Source organism: Sus scrofa, chromosome 14 (assembly GCF_054392235.1).
Source record: "Sus scrofa isolate SSC_HxYL_T2T_F1_AM1 chromosome 14, Sscrofa_HxYL_maternal_Yorkshire_Landrace_v2.0, whole genome shotgun sequence".
NCBI lineage: Eukaryota > Metazoa > Chordata > Mammalia > Artiodactyla > Suidae > Sus > Sus scrofa.
In genome coordinates, this window is record NC_139396.1 from 94,194,615 (window position 1) to 94,211,121 (window position 16,507).

At 39.2% G+C, this 16,507-nt stretch overlaps 1 protein-coding gene across 21 annotated transcripts in view; it reads left to right on the plus strand.

Moving 5' to 3' along the window:
• DDX50 (DExD-box helicase 50) overlaps positions 1–16,507 on the plus strand; it is a 40,974-nt gene that overhangs the window by 6,840 nt on the left and 17,627 nt on the right. For 15 of the 21 annotated variants that reach the window (XR_014828011.1, XR_014828013.1, XR_014828012.1 and 12 more), the window contains 6 exons: positions 3,134–3,209; positions 3,847–4,025; positions 7,346–7,463; positions 7,576–7,761; positions 8,261–8,406; positions 14,499–14,648. Coding sequence is in view for 17 of the 21 variants with exons in the window: in XM_005657388.4 (XP_005657445.1) it covers positions 3,134–3,209; positions 3,847–4,025; positions 7,346–7,463; positions 7,576–7,761; positions 8,261–8,406; positions 14,499–14,648 (855 nt within the window). In the remaining 4 variants the exon portion in view is untranslated. The remainder of the gene's footprint in view (positions 1–3,133; positions 3,210–3,846; positions 4,026–7,345; positions 7,464–7,575; positions 7,762–8,260; positions 8,407–14,498; positions 14,649–16,507) is intronic. The other 6 variants (XM_084997105.1, XM_084997104.1, XM_084997103.1 and 3 more) reach the window with 1 other exon arrangement.

The following is a 16,507-nucleotide window of genomic DNA, read 5'->3' on the forward strand; positions in this document are numbered from 1 at the left end:
TCTCATTCTGGATTTTGCCTGCTATAACGCTTAACTATTTATAAGGCTTAACTGTTTATTATTTTGTTTAGATTATGTTGGGGCTCAGGAATTCTGTTTTTAGAATCTTATCACAGTGGTGTTGATAATAGCAAAAATTTTAAATATTCTAAATGACTGATAATAGGCAGTTGGTTTAATAAAATATGCCATAGTACCCATGCAGTAGAAAGCATCAATCCTAAAGGGCATAGATATGTTAGAAAGGTATTCAGTGTATCTTATTAAATAAAAAAAGCAGGAGTTCCTGTTGTAGCTCAGTGGTAACGAACCCGACTAGTGTTCGTGAGGACTAGAGTTCCATCCCTGGCCCTGCTCAGTAGATTAAGAATCCGGATTGCTGTGAGGTATGGTGTAAGTCACAGATGTGGCTCCAATCCGGAATTATTGTGGCTGTAGCATAGGCCGGCAGCTGTAGCTCCAATTAGACCTCTAGCCTGGGAATCTCCATATGCCACAGGTGTGGCACTAAAAAGAAAAAAAAAAGGAAAAAGTTTAAAAAGTAAATTAGGAGTTCCTGTCGTGGCGCAGTGGTTAACGAATCCGACTAGGAACCATGAGGTTGCGGGTTCGATCCCTGCCCTTGCTCAGTGGGTTAACGATCCGGCGTTGCCGTGAGCTGTGGTATAGGTCGCAGATGCGGCTCGGATCCCGCGTTGCTGTGGCTCTGGCGTAGGCTGGCAGCTACAGCTCTGATTAGACCCCTAGCCTGGGAACCTCCATGTGCTGCAGGAGTGGCCCAAGAAATGGCAAAAAGACAAAAAAAAAAAATAAATAAATAAATAAATAAAAATAAAAAGTAAATTACAGAGTAGTATATATAGTATGATTTTATTTCATTTAAAAAAACGTATGTGTGCATAAAGTGACAATTAGAGGAGTATGTGTTTTTTTTTTTTTTTTTTTTTTGTCTTTTTGTCTTTTTGCTATTTCTTGGGCCGCTCTCACGGCATATGGAGGTTCCCAGGCCAGGGGTCCAATCGGAGCTGTAGCCACCGGCCTACGCCAGAGCCACAGCAACGCAGGATCCGAGCCACGTCTGCAACCTACACCACAGCTCACGGCAACACCGGATCGTTAACCCACTGAGCAAGGGCAGGGACCGAACCCGCAACCTCATGGTTCCTAGTCGGATTCGTTAACCACTGCGCCATGATGGGAACTCCGGAGTATGTGTTTTAAATGTGGCTTTAGCTGACCAGATTGTACATAATTTTTAAATTTTTTCTGTTAATATGTAATTCTAAAATTTCTGCAATCAAAATGTATTATTTATTTATTTATTTATTTTCTTTTTTGGCCACCCCTTGGCATATGGAGTTCCCAGGCTAGGGATCAGATCCGAGCCACAGTTGTAACCTATGTCACAGTGGCAATGCAGAATCCTTAACCCACTGCCATGGCAGGGATCAAACTTGTGACCCAGCACTGCTGACAGAACTCCAAAAATGTACTTTTTTAGTAAAATTTTTTTTTAATCTTAAAAAGATAACATCATTGAGGTTTGCTTAAATGGATTGAATTTGATATTATGTCTTTTATCTGGTTCTTGGTTTAAAAATTGCTATTGTGGTTTTGAAACTACTTTCTTTCTTTCTTTTTTTTTAATTTTTTTTTTAATTTTTAGAGCTGCACCCATGGCATATGGAGGTTCCTAGGCTAGGAGTTGAATCAGAGCTAAGGCTGCCAGCCTATGCCACAGCCACAGCAATGTAGGATCCAAGCCTCATCTGCGAACTACACCACAGCTCACAGTAAGGCCAGATCCCTGACCCACTGAGCAAGGCCACAGATTGAACCCAAGTCCTCATGGATACTAGTTGGATTTGTTTCTGCTGTGCCACAGCGGGAACTCCTAAACTACTTTCTTTAAACATACCAATAATAAAGTTTATGGGTGTATATATAGTCTTTGTTCTATATAAATATTGACTGGTACACAAAGTTTTCAATAGGTGTTAAATGACAGTGTCACACTAAGCTATATGTAAGATAAATTTTCAAGCTTACAGGAACATTTCCTTGTATTAGTGACTTAAAAAATGCTTTTTGGATTCATAGAACAACTTATTTAACTTTTAGTTTTAGAAGTAATTTACCTTCCTCATTGTGTAGTTTCTTTGGGGGCTGGTTTATAGGCTTGTGTTAGTCTTCATAGTTAATAGATATATATCTGTGAATATGATTTAGATTTTTTTTTTTTTTTTTTTTTGTCTGTTGTTGTTGTTGTTGCTATTTCTTGGGCCGCTCCCGTGGCATATGGAGGTTCCCAGGCTAGGGGTTGAATCGGAGCTGTAGCCACCGGCCTACACCAGAGACACAGCAACGCGGGATCCGAGCCACGTCTGCGACCTACACCACAGCTCACGGCAACGCCGGATCGTTAACCCACTGAGCAAGGGCAGGGACCGAACCCGCAACCTCATGGTTCCTAGTCGGATTCGTTAACCACTGCGCCACGACGGGAACTCCCCTGATTTAGATTATTGAATAGCTCTTTTGTAATATCTTAGTCAAGTGGAAATATATTTTGACTTATGTATTAAATGTGTATTAAGGGGGGTTTTATATATAAATTAATCAGTTTTAAATGTGTTATGGGAAAACATGTTAAATAAGTAAGCTGGCTATTTAAAGGAATACTTTTGAAATTAAAAGAATTTCCCACTAATTTATCTCGTAAGTTAATCTATACAGTTTTTGCAAGTACTTATTAAAGTTGATTTGTTAGCTCATTTAATCAAACTAAAAACAGTAAACGAGTTTCTGTTGTGGCTCAGAGGAAACAAATCTGACTAGTATCCATGAGGACACAGGTTGGATCCCTGTCCTCGCTCAGTGGGTTAAAGGATGCGGCATTGCTGTGAGCTGTGGTGTAGGTCACAGACATGGCTCAGATCGCACGTTGCTGTGACTGTGGTGTAGGCTGGGAGCTGCAGCTCCGATTCAATTCCTGGCCTGGGAACCTCCATATGCCATGGGCATGGCCTTAAAAAGAGTCCCCCCCAAAAAAAAACAGTAAATGAGTGAAAGATTTTAAAAACCTAGTTGAATATGAGCTATATTAATTAGAACCTTAATTTCATTTTGACAGAGCCTAACACGTGAACAGAAAGAAGGAGCCTTCTCCAATTTCCCTATTTCTGAAGAGACCATAAAGCTTCTGAAAGGTACAACTGTAATGGATTTGCAATTGAAAATCTAAAACTCTATTTTAGAAAACTCTTGTGCCTTTTCTGACCAAAAGGAGAACATACAAAGCAAAAAGAAATAGCTTTTTATTTTTATTTTATTTTATTTTTAATCTTTTTAGGACCACACCCTCGGCATATGGAGGTTCCCAGGCTAGGGGTCTAATTGGAGCTACAGCTACCAGCCTACGCCAGAGCTACAGCAACGCCAGATTTGAGCTGCATCTGCAACCTACACTGCAGCTCATGGCAATACCGCATCCTTAACCCACTGAGCAAGGCCAGGGATCAAACCCACAACCTCATGGTCCTAGTCAGATTTGTTTCTGCTGCACCAAGACGGGAACTCTGAAATGGCTTTTTTAGTTGCAGTTATTTCTACATCATCCTTTTTGGTGTTCTGATCAGTTTTTAGCTTTAAAGAATTATATGTACGTGTCAAAAGTTCAGGCCAGTTTTTAAAAATAATTCCTCTTTGGGGTAGAATAACTAAATGTTACTAGATGGTGTATCTTTAGGCAGATGTTAATGAATCAGGAATGTTATTTTCAGATAAATGTTTTTTTTTCCAAATGCTAGTCTTAAATAAATATTTCAATGAAATCTCATTTTACAGGTCGAGGGGTAACATATCTCTTTCCTATTCAAGTTAAGACTTTTGGTCCTGTATATGAGGGAAAAGATTTAATTGCTCAAGCGCGGACAGGAACAGGAAAGACATTCTCTTTTGCCATCCCCTTGATTGAAAGACTCCAAAGAAATCAAGAAACAATTAAAAAAAGCCGTTCACCAAAGGTAACCATTATAGGGAGTAAAAGGTTTAAACATTACTCTAGCGGAAAGAGAGAGTATACTGGTCTTAAGTTCAAGTATCCCAAAGATAGAAAAGTTAGCCCTGTAGCATAATGTAGAAATTTGGATCCTAAAGCAAACATTTGGTTTTTAGCATAAATCTCCAAAGTGTAGTTATTGTTTGTGAATGTAATATGGTTTCCTCAATGTCTCTGATAACTGTATGTTATAACGCCAGGATATCTAATTTTAGGAATATTTACATTTAATATCTTTTTTTTTTTTTTTTTTTTTTTTTTTGGTCTTTTTGTCTTTTGAGGATCCCACCTGTGGCATATGGAGGTTCCCAGCCTAGGGGTTGAATCAGAGCTGTAGCTGCTGGCCTATACTACAGCCACAGCAATGCGGGATCCGCTCACATCTGCTACCTACACCATAGCTCAAGGCAATGCCGGATCCTTAACCCACTGAGCAAGGGCATGGATTGAACCTGTGTCCTCATGGATACTAGTCGGGTTTGTTAACCACTGAGCCATGACAAGAACTCCATAGTTAATATCTTTTTTTTTTTTTGTCTTTCTGACTTTTTAGGGCCACACCCTCGGCGAATGGAAGTTCCCAGGCTAGGGGTCTAATTGGAGCTGCAGCTGCTGGCCCGCGCCACAGCCACAGCAATGCCAGATCCAAGCTGCATCTGCGACCTACATCAAAGCTCACGGCAACCCCAGATCCTTAACCCATTGAGCAAGGCCAGGGATTGAACCTACAACCTCATGGTTCCTAGTCGGATTTGTTTCCACTGTGCCACGACAGGAACTCCCACAGTTAATATCTTTTTTCTTCTATTTTTTCAGTCCTGACCTTTCCTTCCCTTTTTTTTTTCTTTTTGTCTTTATTATGACTACATTGGTGGCATATAGAAATTCCCAAGCCAGGGATCAAATCTGAGCCGTAACTGCAATCTATGCCATGGCTATGACAACTCTGGATCCTTAGGCCACTGCTCCACAATGGGAACTCTCTGACCTTTGCTGGGGTTTTTTGGTCTTTTTAGGGTTGAACCTGTGGCATATGGAAGTTCCCAGGCTAGGGGTCGAGTCAAAGCTCTAGGTGCTGGCTCAAGCCACAGCCACAACAACGCAAGATCCAAGCCACATCTGCGACCTACATCACAGCTCACAGCAATACTGGATCCTTAACCCACTGAGTGAGGCCAGTGATACTAATCTGGTTCATCGCTGCTGAGCCAAGATAGGAAATCCCTGCTTTTAAACAATAATTTTGTTAAAGAGGTTATCATTTTTTCAGTCATTCAGTATAACATTCATTTTAGTGATTGACTTTAAGAGGGTTATAGAAATGATGCTGCTACTCCCTGTGTTGTTCCCTGGAAATCTGTCTTAATTTATCAATAGTAAAGAACAGAGGGGATCTACTGAAATTTTAGCCTAAAATTTGACCTTTTTAGAACCTGTGTTCACTTCCAGTTTCATAAAAATGAAGAAGAAAAAAATCAGTATCAAAATTGAACAGAAGAGTTCTCATGTGGCTCAGTGGGTTAAAGGATCCAGCATTGTTACTGCTATGGTGCAGCTTCAGTCCCTGGCCTGGCCTGGGGAACTTCCACGTGCTGCAAGCTCAGCCAAAAAAATTAAAAGAAATTTTGAACGTATCTGTATTTGTAATTTGTTCTTTGAGACTCCTAAATATTATAGTGTGAAAGTAAGTTCACATACATGAATATAATTAAATAATAGTGGTTTTGGAACAGGAGAAATCTTTTTTTAGAGAGTTTTGTTTCTTAGGTGAAATTAGAAAGACTAAAAGTAGGAGTTCCCATCATGGCACAGTGGTTAACAAATCCGACTAGGAACCACGAGGTTGCAGGTTCAATCCCTGGCCTTGCTCAGTGGGTTAAGGATCCAGCGATGCCGTGAGCTGGGGTATAGGTCGCAGACGCGGCTCGGATCCCACGTTGCTGTGGCTCTGGCGTAGGCTGGTGGCTACAGCTCCGATTTGACGCCTAGCCTGGGAACCTCCATATGCTGCGGGAGCGGCTCAAGAAAAGGCAAAATGACAAAAAAAAGAAAGACTAAAAGTAGCTGAATTAGGACACAGGCCCAACACTGCCTTTAAAAAGCTTTTATGCTAGAAGGATATTATTGGAGATTCCAGCTCCAACACTTTTGGCTGTCTGATCTTGGGCAAGCTCAACTTTTCTCAGACTCATGTTCCTCATTTGTAAAATTGGGAAAATATTGCCACCGTATAGGGTTTTTGTGAGGATCAAATTAAATAATTAGTGCCTGGCACATGGTGAGCCATTGATTTATTCTACAAATATTTTTTGAGTATCTGTTCTGTGCCAGGCACTGTTTGAAGGACAGTAATGAAAACTCATAAATTTCTGCCTTCATGGAGCTTACTTTTTTTTCTTTTCTCTCTTTTTTTTTTTTTTTTTTTTTTGCCTTTTAGGGCCCCACCTGAGGCATATGGAAGTTCCCAGGCTAAGAGTAATCAGAGCTACAGCTGCTGAACACAGCTACAGCAACACCAGATCCAAGCCATGTCTGCGACCTACACCACAGCTCACGGCAATGCTGGATCCTTAACCCACTGAGTGAGGCCAAGAATCAAACCCACAACCTCATGGTTCCTAGTCAGATTTGTTTCCGCTGCACCATGGTGGAACTCCTTTTTTCTTTTCTTTTTAGGGCCGTGCCAACGACATATGGAATTTCTAAGGCTAGGGGTCGAATCGGAGCTGCAACTGCTGACCTTTGCCACAGCCATGTCAGATCCATGTTCTGAGACTTATACCACAGCTCACGGCAATGCCAGATCCTCAGCCCACTGAGCAAGGCCAAGGATCGAACCTGCATCCTCATGGATACTAGTTGGGTTCTTAACCTGCTGAGCCACAATGGGAACTCCCTTGGAGCTTACATTTTAATGGTTGAGACAGCCAATGGGCAAATAAGGAAAATGTGAATATTTTATATGGTTTAAATCCTAAGGAGAAACAGTTAAACAGTGGTAGGAAGTATGAAAAGAGGGATAAGAACCTCATTGAGAAAGTGACTTTTTGCATAGAGACCTGGAGTTCCCTGGAGGCTCTGTGGGTTAAGGATCTGGCATTGTCGCTGCTGTGGCTGTGGTTGCAACTGTGGCTCGGGTCTGATCCATGACCTAGGAACTTTTATATGCTGCTGATGTAGCCAAAAAAAAAAAAAAAAAAAAAAAAAAAAGTCATCTCAGTTTAAATTTAGATGTCTTTAGAAACTTATTTATTTATTTATTTATTTTTTAAACCTTTTGCTCAGGTACTTGTTTTGGCTCCTACAAGGGAACTGGCAAACCAAGTAGCCAAAGACTTCAAAGATATAACTAAGAAACTCAGTGTAGCATGTTTTTATGGTGGAACATCATATCAAAGCCAAAGTGAGTAAATATGTATGATAGTAGCACAAAGATCCATTTACTACTCAAATCTAAAGTATGTCGAAATCTGTATTTGATTTTATATATTACTGATATTTCTCTCCTCTTACAGTTAATCACATTCGAAATGGTATTGACATCTTGGTTGGGACCCCTGGTCGTATCAAAGATCATCTGCAGAGCGGCCGATTAGATCTTTCTAAACTGCGCCATGTTGTGCTTGATGAAGTGGATCAGATGTTAGATTTAGGTTTTGCTGAACAAGTTGAAGATATCATCCACGAATCCTACAAAACTGGTATATTCTGATTAAAAATAAGCACACTAGCAGTTATTCTCTTATCTAAAAGCTTATGAATTTTTTATTTCATAATTTTTATAATATAATAAAAATATAGTCCCCAGTGTTCGAACAAAACCAAAGGTATTTGGTATCTGTTTTCTTCTGAGCAAGAAAGTAGGATAGCATACTTTAACCATTTTCATAGCTTTTTGTGTTTTCTTCTATGTATTTTTTTTTTATAGTAAGTAGTTTTACTAACTCATTTTACTGATTTCTTTGTTCATTATTTCTTCTTAAATGTTCACCTTCCTTCTGGGTTCAGTTTTCTTCATGTTTTCCCTCAGTTTTAAGAGTTGAAAGTTTTAATAATTGCAGTTAAGTTTCATGTTCAAAATTCACCCCAAGTTCTGAATTTTCATTATTTCTCTGAAGTTTGGGGGGATTTTTAAGAGCTGACAGTATCATGGGATTTTAGGAAATAAGAAAGCATTTGAATTCTTTTTGTTTATTTAAGATTCTGAAGACAATCCTCAGACTTTACTTTTTTCTGCAACTTGCCCGCAGTGGGTATACAAAGTTGCAAAAAAATACATGAAATCCAGATATGAACAGGTTGACCTTGTTGGGAAAATGACTCAAAAGGCTGCAACTACTGTGGAAGTAAGTAGCTTTCCCGTGTGATAGATTTTAGCTTTCAGTTGGTATTTTGAAATTTGTCGAAGCTAAATTTATGTTTTGGGTACCAGTTCAGGCCAGATCTCTCTTTTTTGCCCTTAGTCACTAAGCTCCCTGTGTATTTCTATAGTCTAAGACTCAGGAGCAGAATAGAATAAGACAAGGGAAAAAAGTATGTGAACAGGGAAGTTCTAACAGGAGATATACAAGCAGCCATCGAGATAGACTTAAAGTATGTAGAATGTGACAAATGAGGTAGTTCAAGTCAATTTGAAAAGAGCAGTCCTCGGAGTTCCCATTGTGACTCAGCGGAAAGGGAACCCGACTAGTGTCCATGAGGATGCAGGTTTGATCCCTGGCCTTGCTCAATGGGTTAAGAATCCTGAGTTGCCCCAAGCTGTGGTGTAGGTAGCAGATCTGGTGTTGCTGTGGCTGTGGTGTAGGCTGGCAGCTGCAGCTCCACTTCAACCCCTAGGCTGGAAACTTCCTTATGCTGTGGTGCAGCCCTAAAAAGACCAAAAAACAAACAAAAAAAGAAGAAAAAAAAAAAAGAATAATGCTGGTGCTGGTATAATTTGTTAAAGCTTAAATGGGAAAAAGATCCTCATGCCATGCCCTATCCCAAAAATATTCACAAAAAAATTTTAAAAATTAAGCCATGAAATAATTTGCAGCAGATTGTAGATCAACAGGTATTTGATATCAGGAAAGGGAAGGCCTTTTTAAAAAGATAAAGACAGAAGAGATACCATAAAGGAAAAGGTTTATAATTTTGACTCCATAAAAATTTAAACCAATAGTATTTTTTTTAAAAAAAGGAATTAAAGGTAATATTTGCATTATTTAGGACAGATATATATTGTGTATGTCGTTTTTCCACTTGATAGATGTAGGTATATGTGTATGTAGATAAAAATAGCCCAAATGAAGAATATAAACTGAAGATACAGTGTAATGGTTGAAAAGAATGAATTTGAGTGATAAAAACAAAATTATAAAATTATAAAATTATAAAATCATACTATTTAAAAAGATACACAGGAGTTCCCGTCATGGCGCAGTGGTTAACGAATCCGATTAGGAACCATGAGGTTGCGGGTTCGGTCCCTGCCCTTGCTCAGTGGGTTAACGATCCGGTGTTGCCGTGAGCTGTGGTGTAGGTTGCAGACGTGGCTCGGATCCCGCGTTGCTGTGGCTCTGGCGTAGGCCGGTGGCTACAGCTCCGATTCAACCCCTAGCCTGGGAACCTCCATATGCTGCGGGAGCGGCCCAAGAAATAGCAACAACAACAACAACAAAAAAGACAAAAGACCAAAAAAAAAAAAAAAGATACACAAATAGTGCTAAGTGGATTCTTTAGATATTTATGTACAAAGGTAAGTGGGAAGGATAAATATCAAACTAATTATAATGATTACTTTTAGCAAAGAGGACTTTAGTATGAGATAATTGGTCAAAGGAAGCTTCGTATGTTTTGTAATGGCCGAAAGTTTTATATTAAGAACATTAAGGAGTTCCTGTTGTGGTCAGTGGTTAACAAATCTAACAAGGAACCATGAGGTTGCAAGTTCAATCCCTGGCCTCGCTCAGTGGGTTAAGGATCTGGCGTTGCTGTGAGCTGTGGGGTAGGCTGGTGGCTACAGTTGCAAATAGACCCCTAGCCTGGGAACCTCCATATGCCGAGGGTGCGGGCCTGGAAAAGACAAAAAGACAAAAAAAAAGAACATTAAATGTGTCAGTGAAAAAAAATTTAATCAGGACATTTTCAGACATGTACAAAAGTTGAATAGTACAAAGGATCTCACTCATCACCAGGCTTTAATGCTGATCTTTTCTGTGCCCCTATGCATTCTTTTTCTCTACACTTGAAGCAATCCAGTCTTTTCATTTTCATGTAATTGTATTTATTTTTTAAAGCATAAGGGTTCTTCCACAACTAAAAACCTCCACAAAATTACCATCTCAGTAGAAAAACAGTATTTTTTAATCTCTTTAAATATCCAATGTTCACATTACCGTGGTTGTCTTTTTTTTTTTTTTTTTTTTTTTTTTTTTTTTTTTTAATAAATAGCTTTTTAAAAAATCTTTTTAGGGCTGCACCCACGGCATATGATGGTTCCCAGGGTAGGGGTCAAATTGGAGCTATAGCTGCTGGTCTACACTGCAGCCATAGCAATGCCAGATTGGAGCCCCGCCTGCAACCTACACCACAGCTCAAGGCAAGGCCCAATCCTAATCCACGGAGCAAGGCCAGGGATCAAACCCATGTCCTCATGGATACTAGTTGGGGCAGGAACTCTAATAAATAGCTTTTTTTAGTATGCATTCAAATAAGATACTTCAGTTGCTACTGGTTAATATGTCTTAAGTCTCTTTTTAAAATTCATGATAGCTTTCCTTTTTTCTCCCTTTTTTAAAAATTGAAATATAATTGACGGACAATATTATGTTAGTTTTGGTTGTACTGCATAGTGATTTGATTTTTGCATATGTTTTGAAATGATCGTCACAATAAGTCCAATAACTATCTGTTCCCATACAAAGTTGTTGCAACATTTTTGACCATATTCCTTATGCTGTTTACTACATCCCATGGCTTTTTTATTTTATAACTAAGAGTTTGTCCCTATCAATCCCCTTCACCTGTTTCAGGTCCCCCTACCCTCCTCCGCTTTGGCAGCCACCATTTTGTTCTCTGTGTCTGTTTTCGTTTGTTTTATTTTTTAGGATTCCACATATAATTGAGATAATACAGTATTTGTCTTTCTTTGACTTAATTCACTTACTGTAATACTTTATAAATTCATCCATATAGTGAAAAATGGCGAGATTTCATTTTCTTACAGCTGAGTTATATTCCATTGTATGTATATATATATATATATATATATATATATATATATCCCATATCTTCTTTATCTATTCATCAATTAAGTCTTTTAAATATACAAAAGTTACTCTGTCCTTTTTTTTCTTTATAATTTTTTTTGGCCATGCCCATGGCATGTGGAAATTCCTGAGCCAGATATCGAACCCACACCACAGGAGTGACCCAAGCTGCTGCAGTGACAATGCCAGCTCCTTAAGCCACTGTGCCACAAGAGAAATCCTCTTTGCAATTTTTTATTGAAAAGAACTGACCATTTGGAGTTCCCTGGTGGCTCAACAGGTTAAGGATCTGGTCACTGCTGGGGCTGGGGTTGTTGCTGTGGGGTGAATTTGATCCCTGGCCTGGGAATTTCTTCATGCTGTGTGGCCAAAAAAAACAGAAAACTGATCATTTGTTTTACAAATTTCCCATAGTCTCAATTTTGCTGATTTGCAACCGTATGGTGTTATTTAACATGTTCCTCTGCTTTCATTTTCCTGAGTTGATTATTAGATTGTGAGGCTTGGTCAGATTCAGGTTCTTTTTAATTTTAATTTTTTTTTTGTCTTTTTTGTTGTTGTTGTTGTTGTTGCTGTTGTTATTGTTGTTGTTGTTGCTATTTCTTGGGCCGCTTCTGCGGCATATGGAGGTTCCCAGGCTAGGGGTTGAATCGGAGCTGTAGCCACCGGCCTACGCCAAAGCCACAGCAACGGGGGATCCGAGCCGCGTCTGCAACCTACACCACAGCTCACGGCAACACCGGATCGTTAACCCACTGAGCAAGGGCAGGGACCGAACCCGCAACCTCATGGTTCCTAGTCGGATTTGTTAACCACTGCGCCACGACGGGAACTCCCTAATTTTTATTTTTAAGAGATAAGAAGGAAGAGGCTTTGGCCTACATGACACAAATGATTCTTAGTTTTCTTCTTTGTGTTTGTGTCTGTTTTCCAGGTGTTCTGTAATTGTTTTAAACAATTTTATTGAGATATAGTATGTTAAAATACACAGATTTAAAATGTTATGCTGGGAGTTCCTGTCATGGCTCAGTGGTTAATGAATCCGACTAGGAACAATGAGGTTGCAGGTTCCATCCCTGGCCTTGTTCAATGGGTTCAGGATCCAGCGTTGCCCTGAGCTATGGTGTAGGTTAAAGATTCGGCTCGGATCCTGCATTGCTGTGGCTCTGGTACAGGCCAGCAGCTACAGCTCCGATTAGACCCCTGACCTGGGCACTTCCATATGCCATGGGGGAAGCCCTAGAAAAGGCAGAAAGACACACACACACACACACACACACACACACACACACAAAGTTACACTCTATTTTCCCCAGCATTTTATTGGGAAGATTTTCAAACACGCTGAAAAGTGGAGAGAATTTTATAGTGAACAGCCATATAACCACCAGTTAGATTCTGCCATTAATATTTTGCTGTATTTTCTTTGTCTCATATCTGCTCATCCCTATATCCGTCTTATTTATTTATTTATTTTGGGGGCTGCACCCGCAACATTTGGAAGTTCCCAGGCTAGGGGTCAAATCAGAGATGCAGCTGCTGGCCTATACCACAGCCACAGCAATGCCAGATTCGAGCCGAGTTTGCGACCTACACCACAGCTCACGACAATGCCATATCCTTAACACACTGAACGAGGCCAGGGATTGAACCCCGAATCCTCATGGATACTAGTTGGGTTTGTTACTACTGAGCCCTGACAGGAACTCCCATCTTATTTTTTTTATTTATTTCAAATTGCAGAAATCAGTACACTTCTCCGTAATATCTTAGCATGCATATGCCTAACTAGAGTTCAATATTTACAAATTTTTATTGAGGTAAATTTCACATAACTAAAATTTAACCACTTTGAAGTGTAAAATCCAGTGTCATTTAGTGCATTCAGTCTTATACAACCATTACTTCTACCTGCTTCCAAAACACTGATCTTCCGAAAAGGAAATCCTGTAACTATTAAGCAATTACTCCTTACTCTCTCCCCCCATGCCCCTGGCAATCACCAGTCTGCTTTCTGTCTCTATAGATTTAGCTATTCTGGATATTTCATATAAATTTAATCATTACAACTTTTGGCTTTTATGTGTCAGGCTTCTTTTACTTAGCATAATGTTTTAGAGGTTCATTCACCTGATATATATTTATTTCTAAGGGCTGTACCCATGGCATATGGAAGTTCTCGGGCTGGGGTCAAATCAGAGCTGCAGCTTTTGGGCTACGCCACAGCCACAGCAACATCAGTACCAGATCCTTAACCCACTGAGCAGGGCCAGGGATTGAACCCACATCATCCTGGCTGCCGGTCAGATTCGTTACCACTGAGCCCCAATGGGAGTTCCCTGATAATTATAATTTTTAAGATAAGATTTATAGGAGTTCCCTTTGTGGCTCATTGGTTAACGAACTCAACTAGGATCCATGAGGATGCGGGTTTGATCCCTGGCCTTGCTCGGTAGGTTAAGGATCTGGCATTGCCATGAGCTGTGGTGTAGGTCGAAGATTCAGATCCCGAGTTGCTATGGCAGCCCCAATTCAACCCCTAGCCTGGGAACCTCTGTATGCCACGGGTGCAGCCTTAAAAAGCAAAAAAATAAAAATTAAAAATAAATAAATAAAAATGGCAGAAGTATTTTTTTTGAAAAGATAAGATTTACAAACAACAAAATGCAAAATTTTAAGTGTATGTTTTGCTTTTTTTTTTTTGTCAAGTTCATACATGCGTATAACCCAAATCCCTATTGAAACAGAATATTACCACCATCTCAGGAAAATTCCCTTATGCCCTTGCCCAGTCCCCATTCAGAGGCAACCACTGTCCTGCTTTTTTTCTATCATAGATTAGTTATGCCTGTTCTAAAGCTTCATATAAATGGAATCACACTGTGTGTGTGCTTTTTCTATAAGGCTTCATTCACCCAGCATATGTTTTTGAGATTCATTCATGTTGTGTAGATTGGTAGTTGATTCCTTTAATTACTGAGTAGTATTCCACTGTACGAGTATACTACAATTTGCTTATACTTTCACCTATGATGGCTCTTTATAAGTTGTTTTAAAATGAGGTTGGGGGGAATTGTAGTCTTATTGTTTTCCAGGAACATCAATTCTTAAATAGAAAAAAATGTATGAGAGAAATCTTTTTCAGTAATATTAATGTAACAGATATTTGATATTTTCTTTCCTAAAAGCATTTGGCCATCCAGTGCCATTGGTCTCAGAGGCCAGCGGTTATTGGAGATGTCCTTCAAGTCTACAGTGGGTCTGAAGGAAGGGCTATTATTTTCTGTGAGACCAAAAAGAATGTAACTGAAATGGCTATGAATCCACACATAAAACAGGTAAGTCTTTTTTCATGTTTTCTCTAATTGAGATTAGAGGGATGAAACACTGAACGAAAAATCATGTTGCCCTTTGTGGACTAGGTTTGGTAGTCATTGAATTGAGTCTAACTGAGGAATTTCCTTGGTGGTACAGTACATCAAAGATCCAGTATTGTCACTGCTGTGGTGGTACAGTACATCAAAGATCCAGGAGTTCCCGTCGTGGCGCAGTGGTTAACGAATCCGACTAGGAACCATGAGGTTGCGGGTTCGGTCCCTGCCCTTGCTCAGTGGGTTAACGATCCGGCGTTGCCGTGAGCTGTGGTGTAGGTTGCAGACGCGGCTCGGATCCTGCGTTGCTGTGGCTCTGGCGTAGGCCGGTGGCTACAGCTCCGATTCAACCCCTAGCCTGGGAACCTCCATATGCCACGGGAGCGGCCCAAGAAATCGCAACAACAACAAAAAAGACAAAAAGACAAAAAAAAAAAAAGATCCAGTATTGTCACTGCTGTGGCTCAGGTTTGATCCCTGGCCTGAGAACTTCTGCAGGTATGGCCAAAAAAAAAAAGCAAAAAAGCAAGAATTGAATCTAATTCAGAAAGAAGTTATAGCCAGCCTCTCATGATCTGTTAAGTCAGATAGAATTCTGTCTATTTTCATCAGACATTTTTTCTTAGGACTTTGAAGATACAATCTTAAAAATATAAAGAGTGAAACAGAATGAGTTTCTGTGGATAATATGTTAGAGTTGTATATAAAATGAATCACGAACATTGACTGAATAGATCAGAATACTCAATTCACTACTATATTTTTATAGTAGAAAATTTCAAACATGTTCAAGACATATACAAAAGTTGACGGTATAATGAGCCCCTATGTATTCATTTTCCAGCTGCCAACAGTTAACTTACTTCATCCCATTTCACTTCCTATTCCTAAATTATTTTGATGCAAACCCTAGAAAACATGTTATTATACCCATAAATATTTGGGAATGTGTTTCTACAAGAAAGAGGTTATTTAAAAAAAAAAAAAACAATCTTTTTATGACATTTAAAAAAAAATAGGAATTAATATCTTCAAATATCACTCTTCAGATTCTCAGTTGCCTCATACATGCTTTGTTTTTTCTTTTATAGTTTGTTTTCTTGAATCTGCATCCAAATAAGATTCTTACATTGTGTGATTTCATTAAATATGGATTCTTCCATCTATTTTTCTTGTAGCTTTTTTTATTATTGTTTGAGAAGCCACGTTTTCTTAATCTAGAGGATTGCTTCCATGATATCATTTAACTTGCTCTTCTGTTTTCTGTATTTCCTATTAATTCAGGTTTCTTTGTTTGTGGCAAAATTATTTCATAGGTGGTATACTTCCATAAGGAGGCATAATGTCTAGATCTTTCTCTTTTCATGACGTTAACATCCATTGATAATAACACCATCAGTCGTTATGTCAGTGTCTTTCCAGGCATTTTTATTGACTGTCACTTGTTATCTAATAAATTCCCAAGGAAGGGCTTACGGAAACAATATTGATAATAGCTTGTTTGTAACTTTATATTTTAAAATCATTTTGGATGGGCATAAAATTCTTGGTTCACATTTTCTTTCCTTAGGTGTCTTCAATATGTTTTTCCATTGGAATAAAGCATACTATAAAAAGTCTGATGCCAGTCTGATTTTTTCCCCTGATAAGTGATTTGGTTTATTGCCTGAATACAGAAGCCTTTTTCCTTTTCCATTTTCTTTTTTTTAATTTTTCTTTTTTGCTTTTTACAGATGAATGTGTGGCATGTCGAAGTTCTCAGGCCAGGGATCAAATCTTAGCTGCAGCTTCCTGCCTCCTCCTCAGCCACAGCAACGTGGGATCTG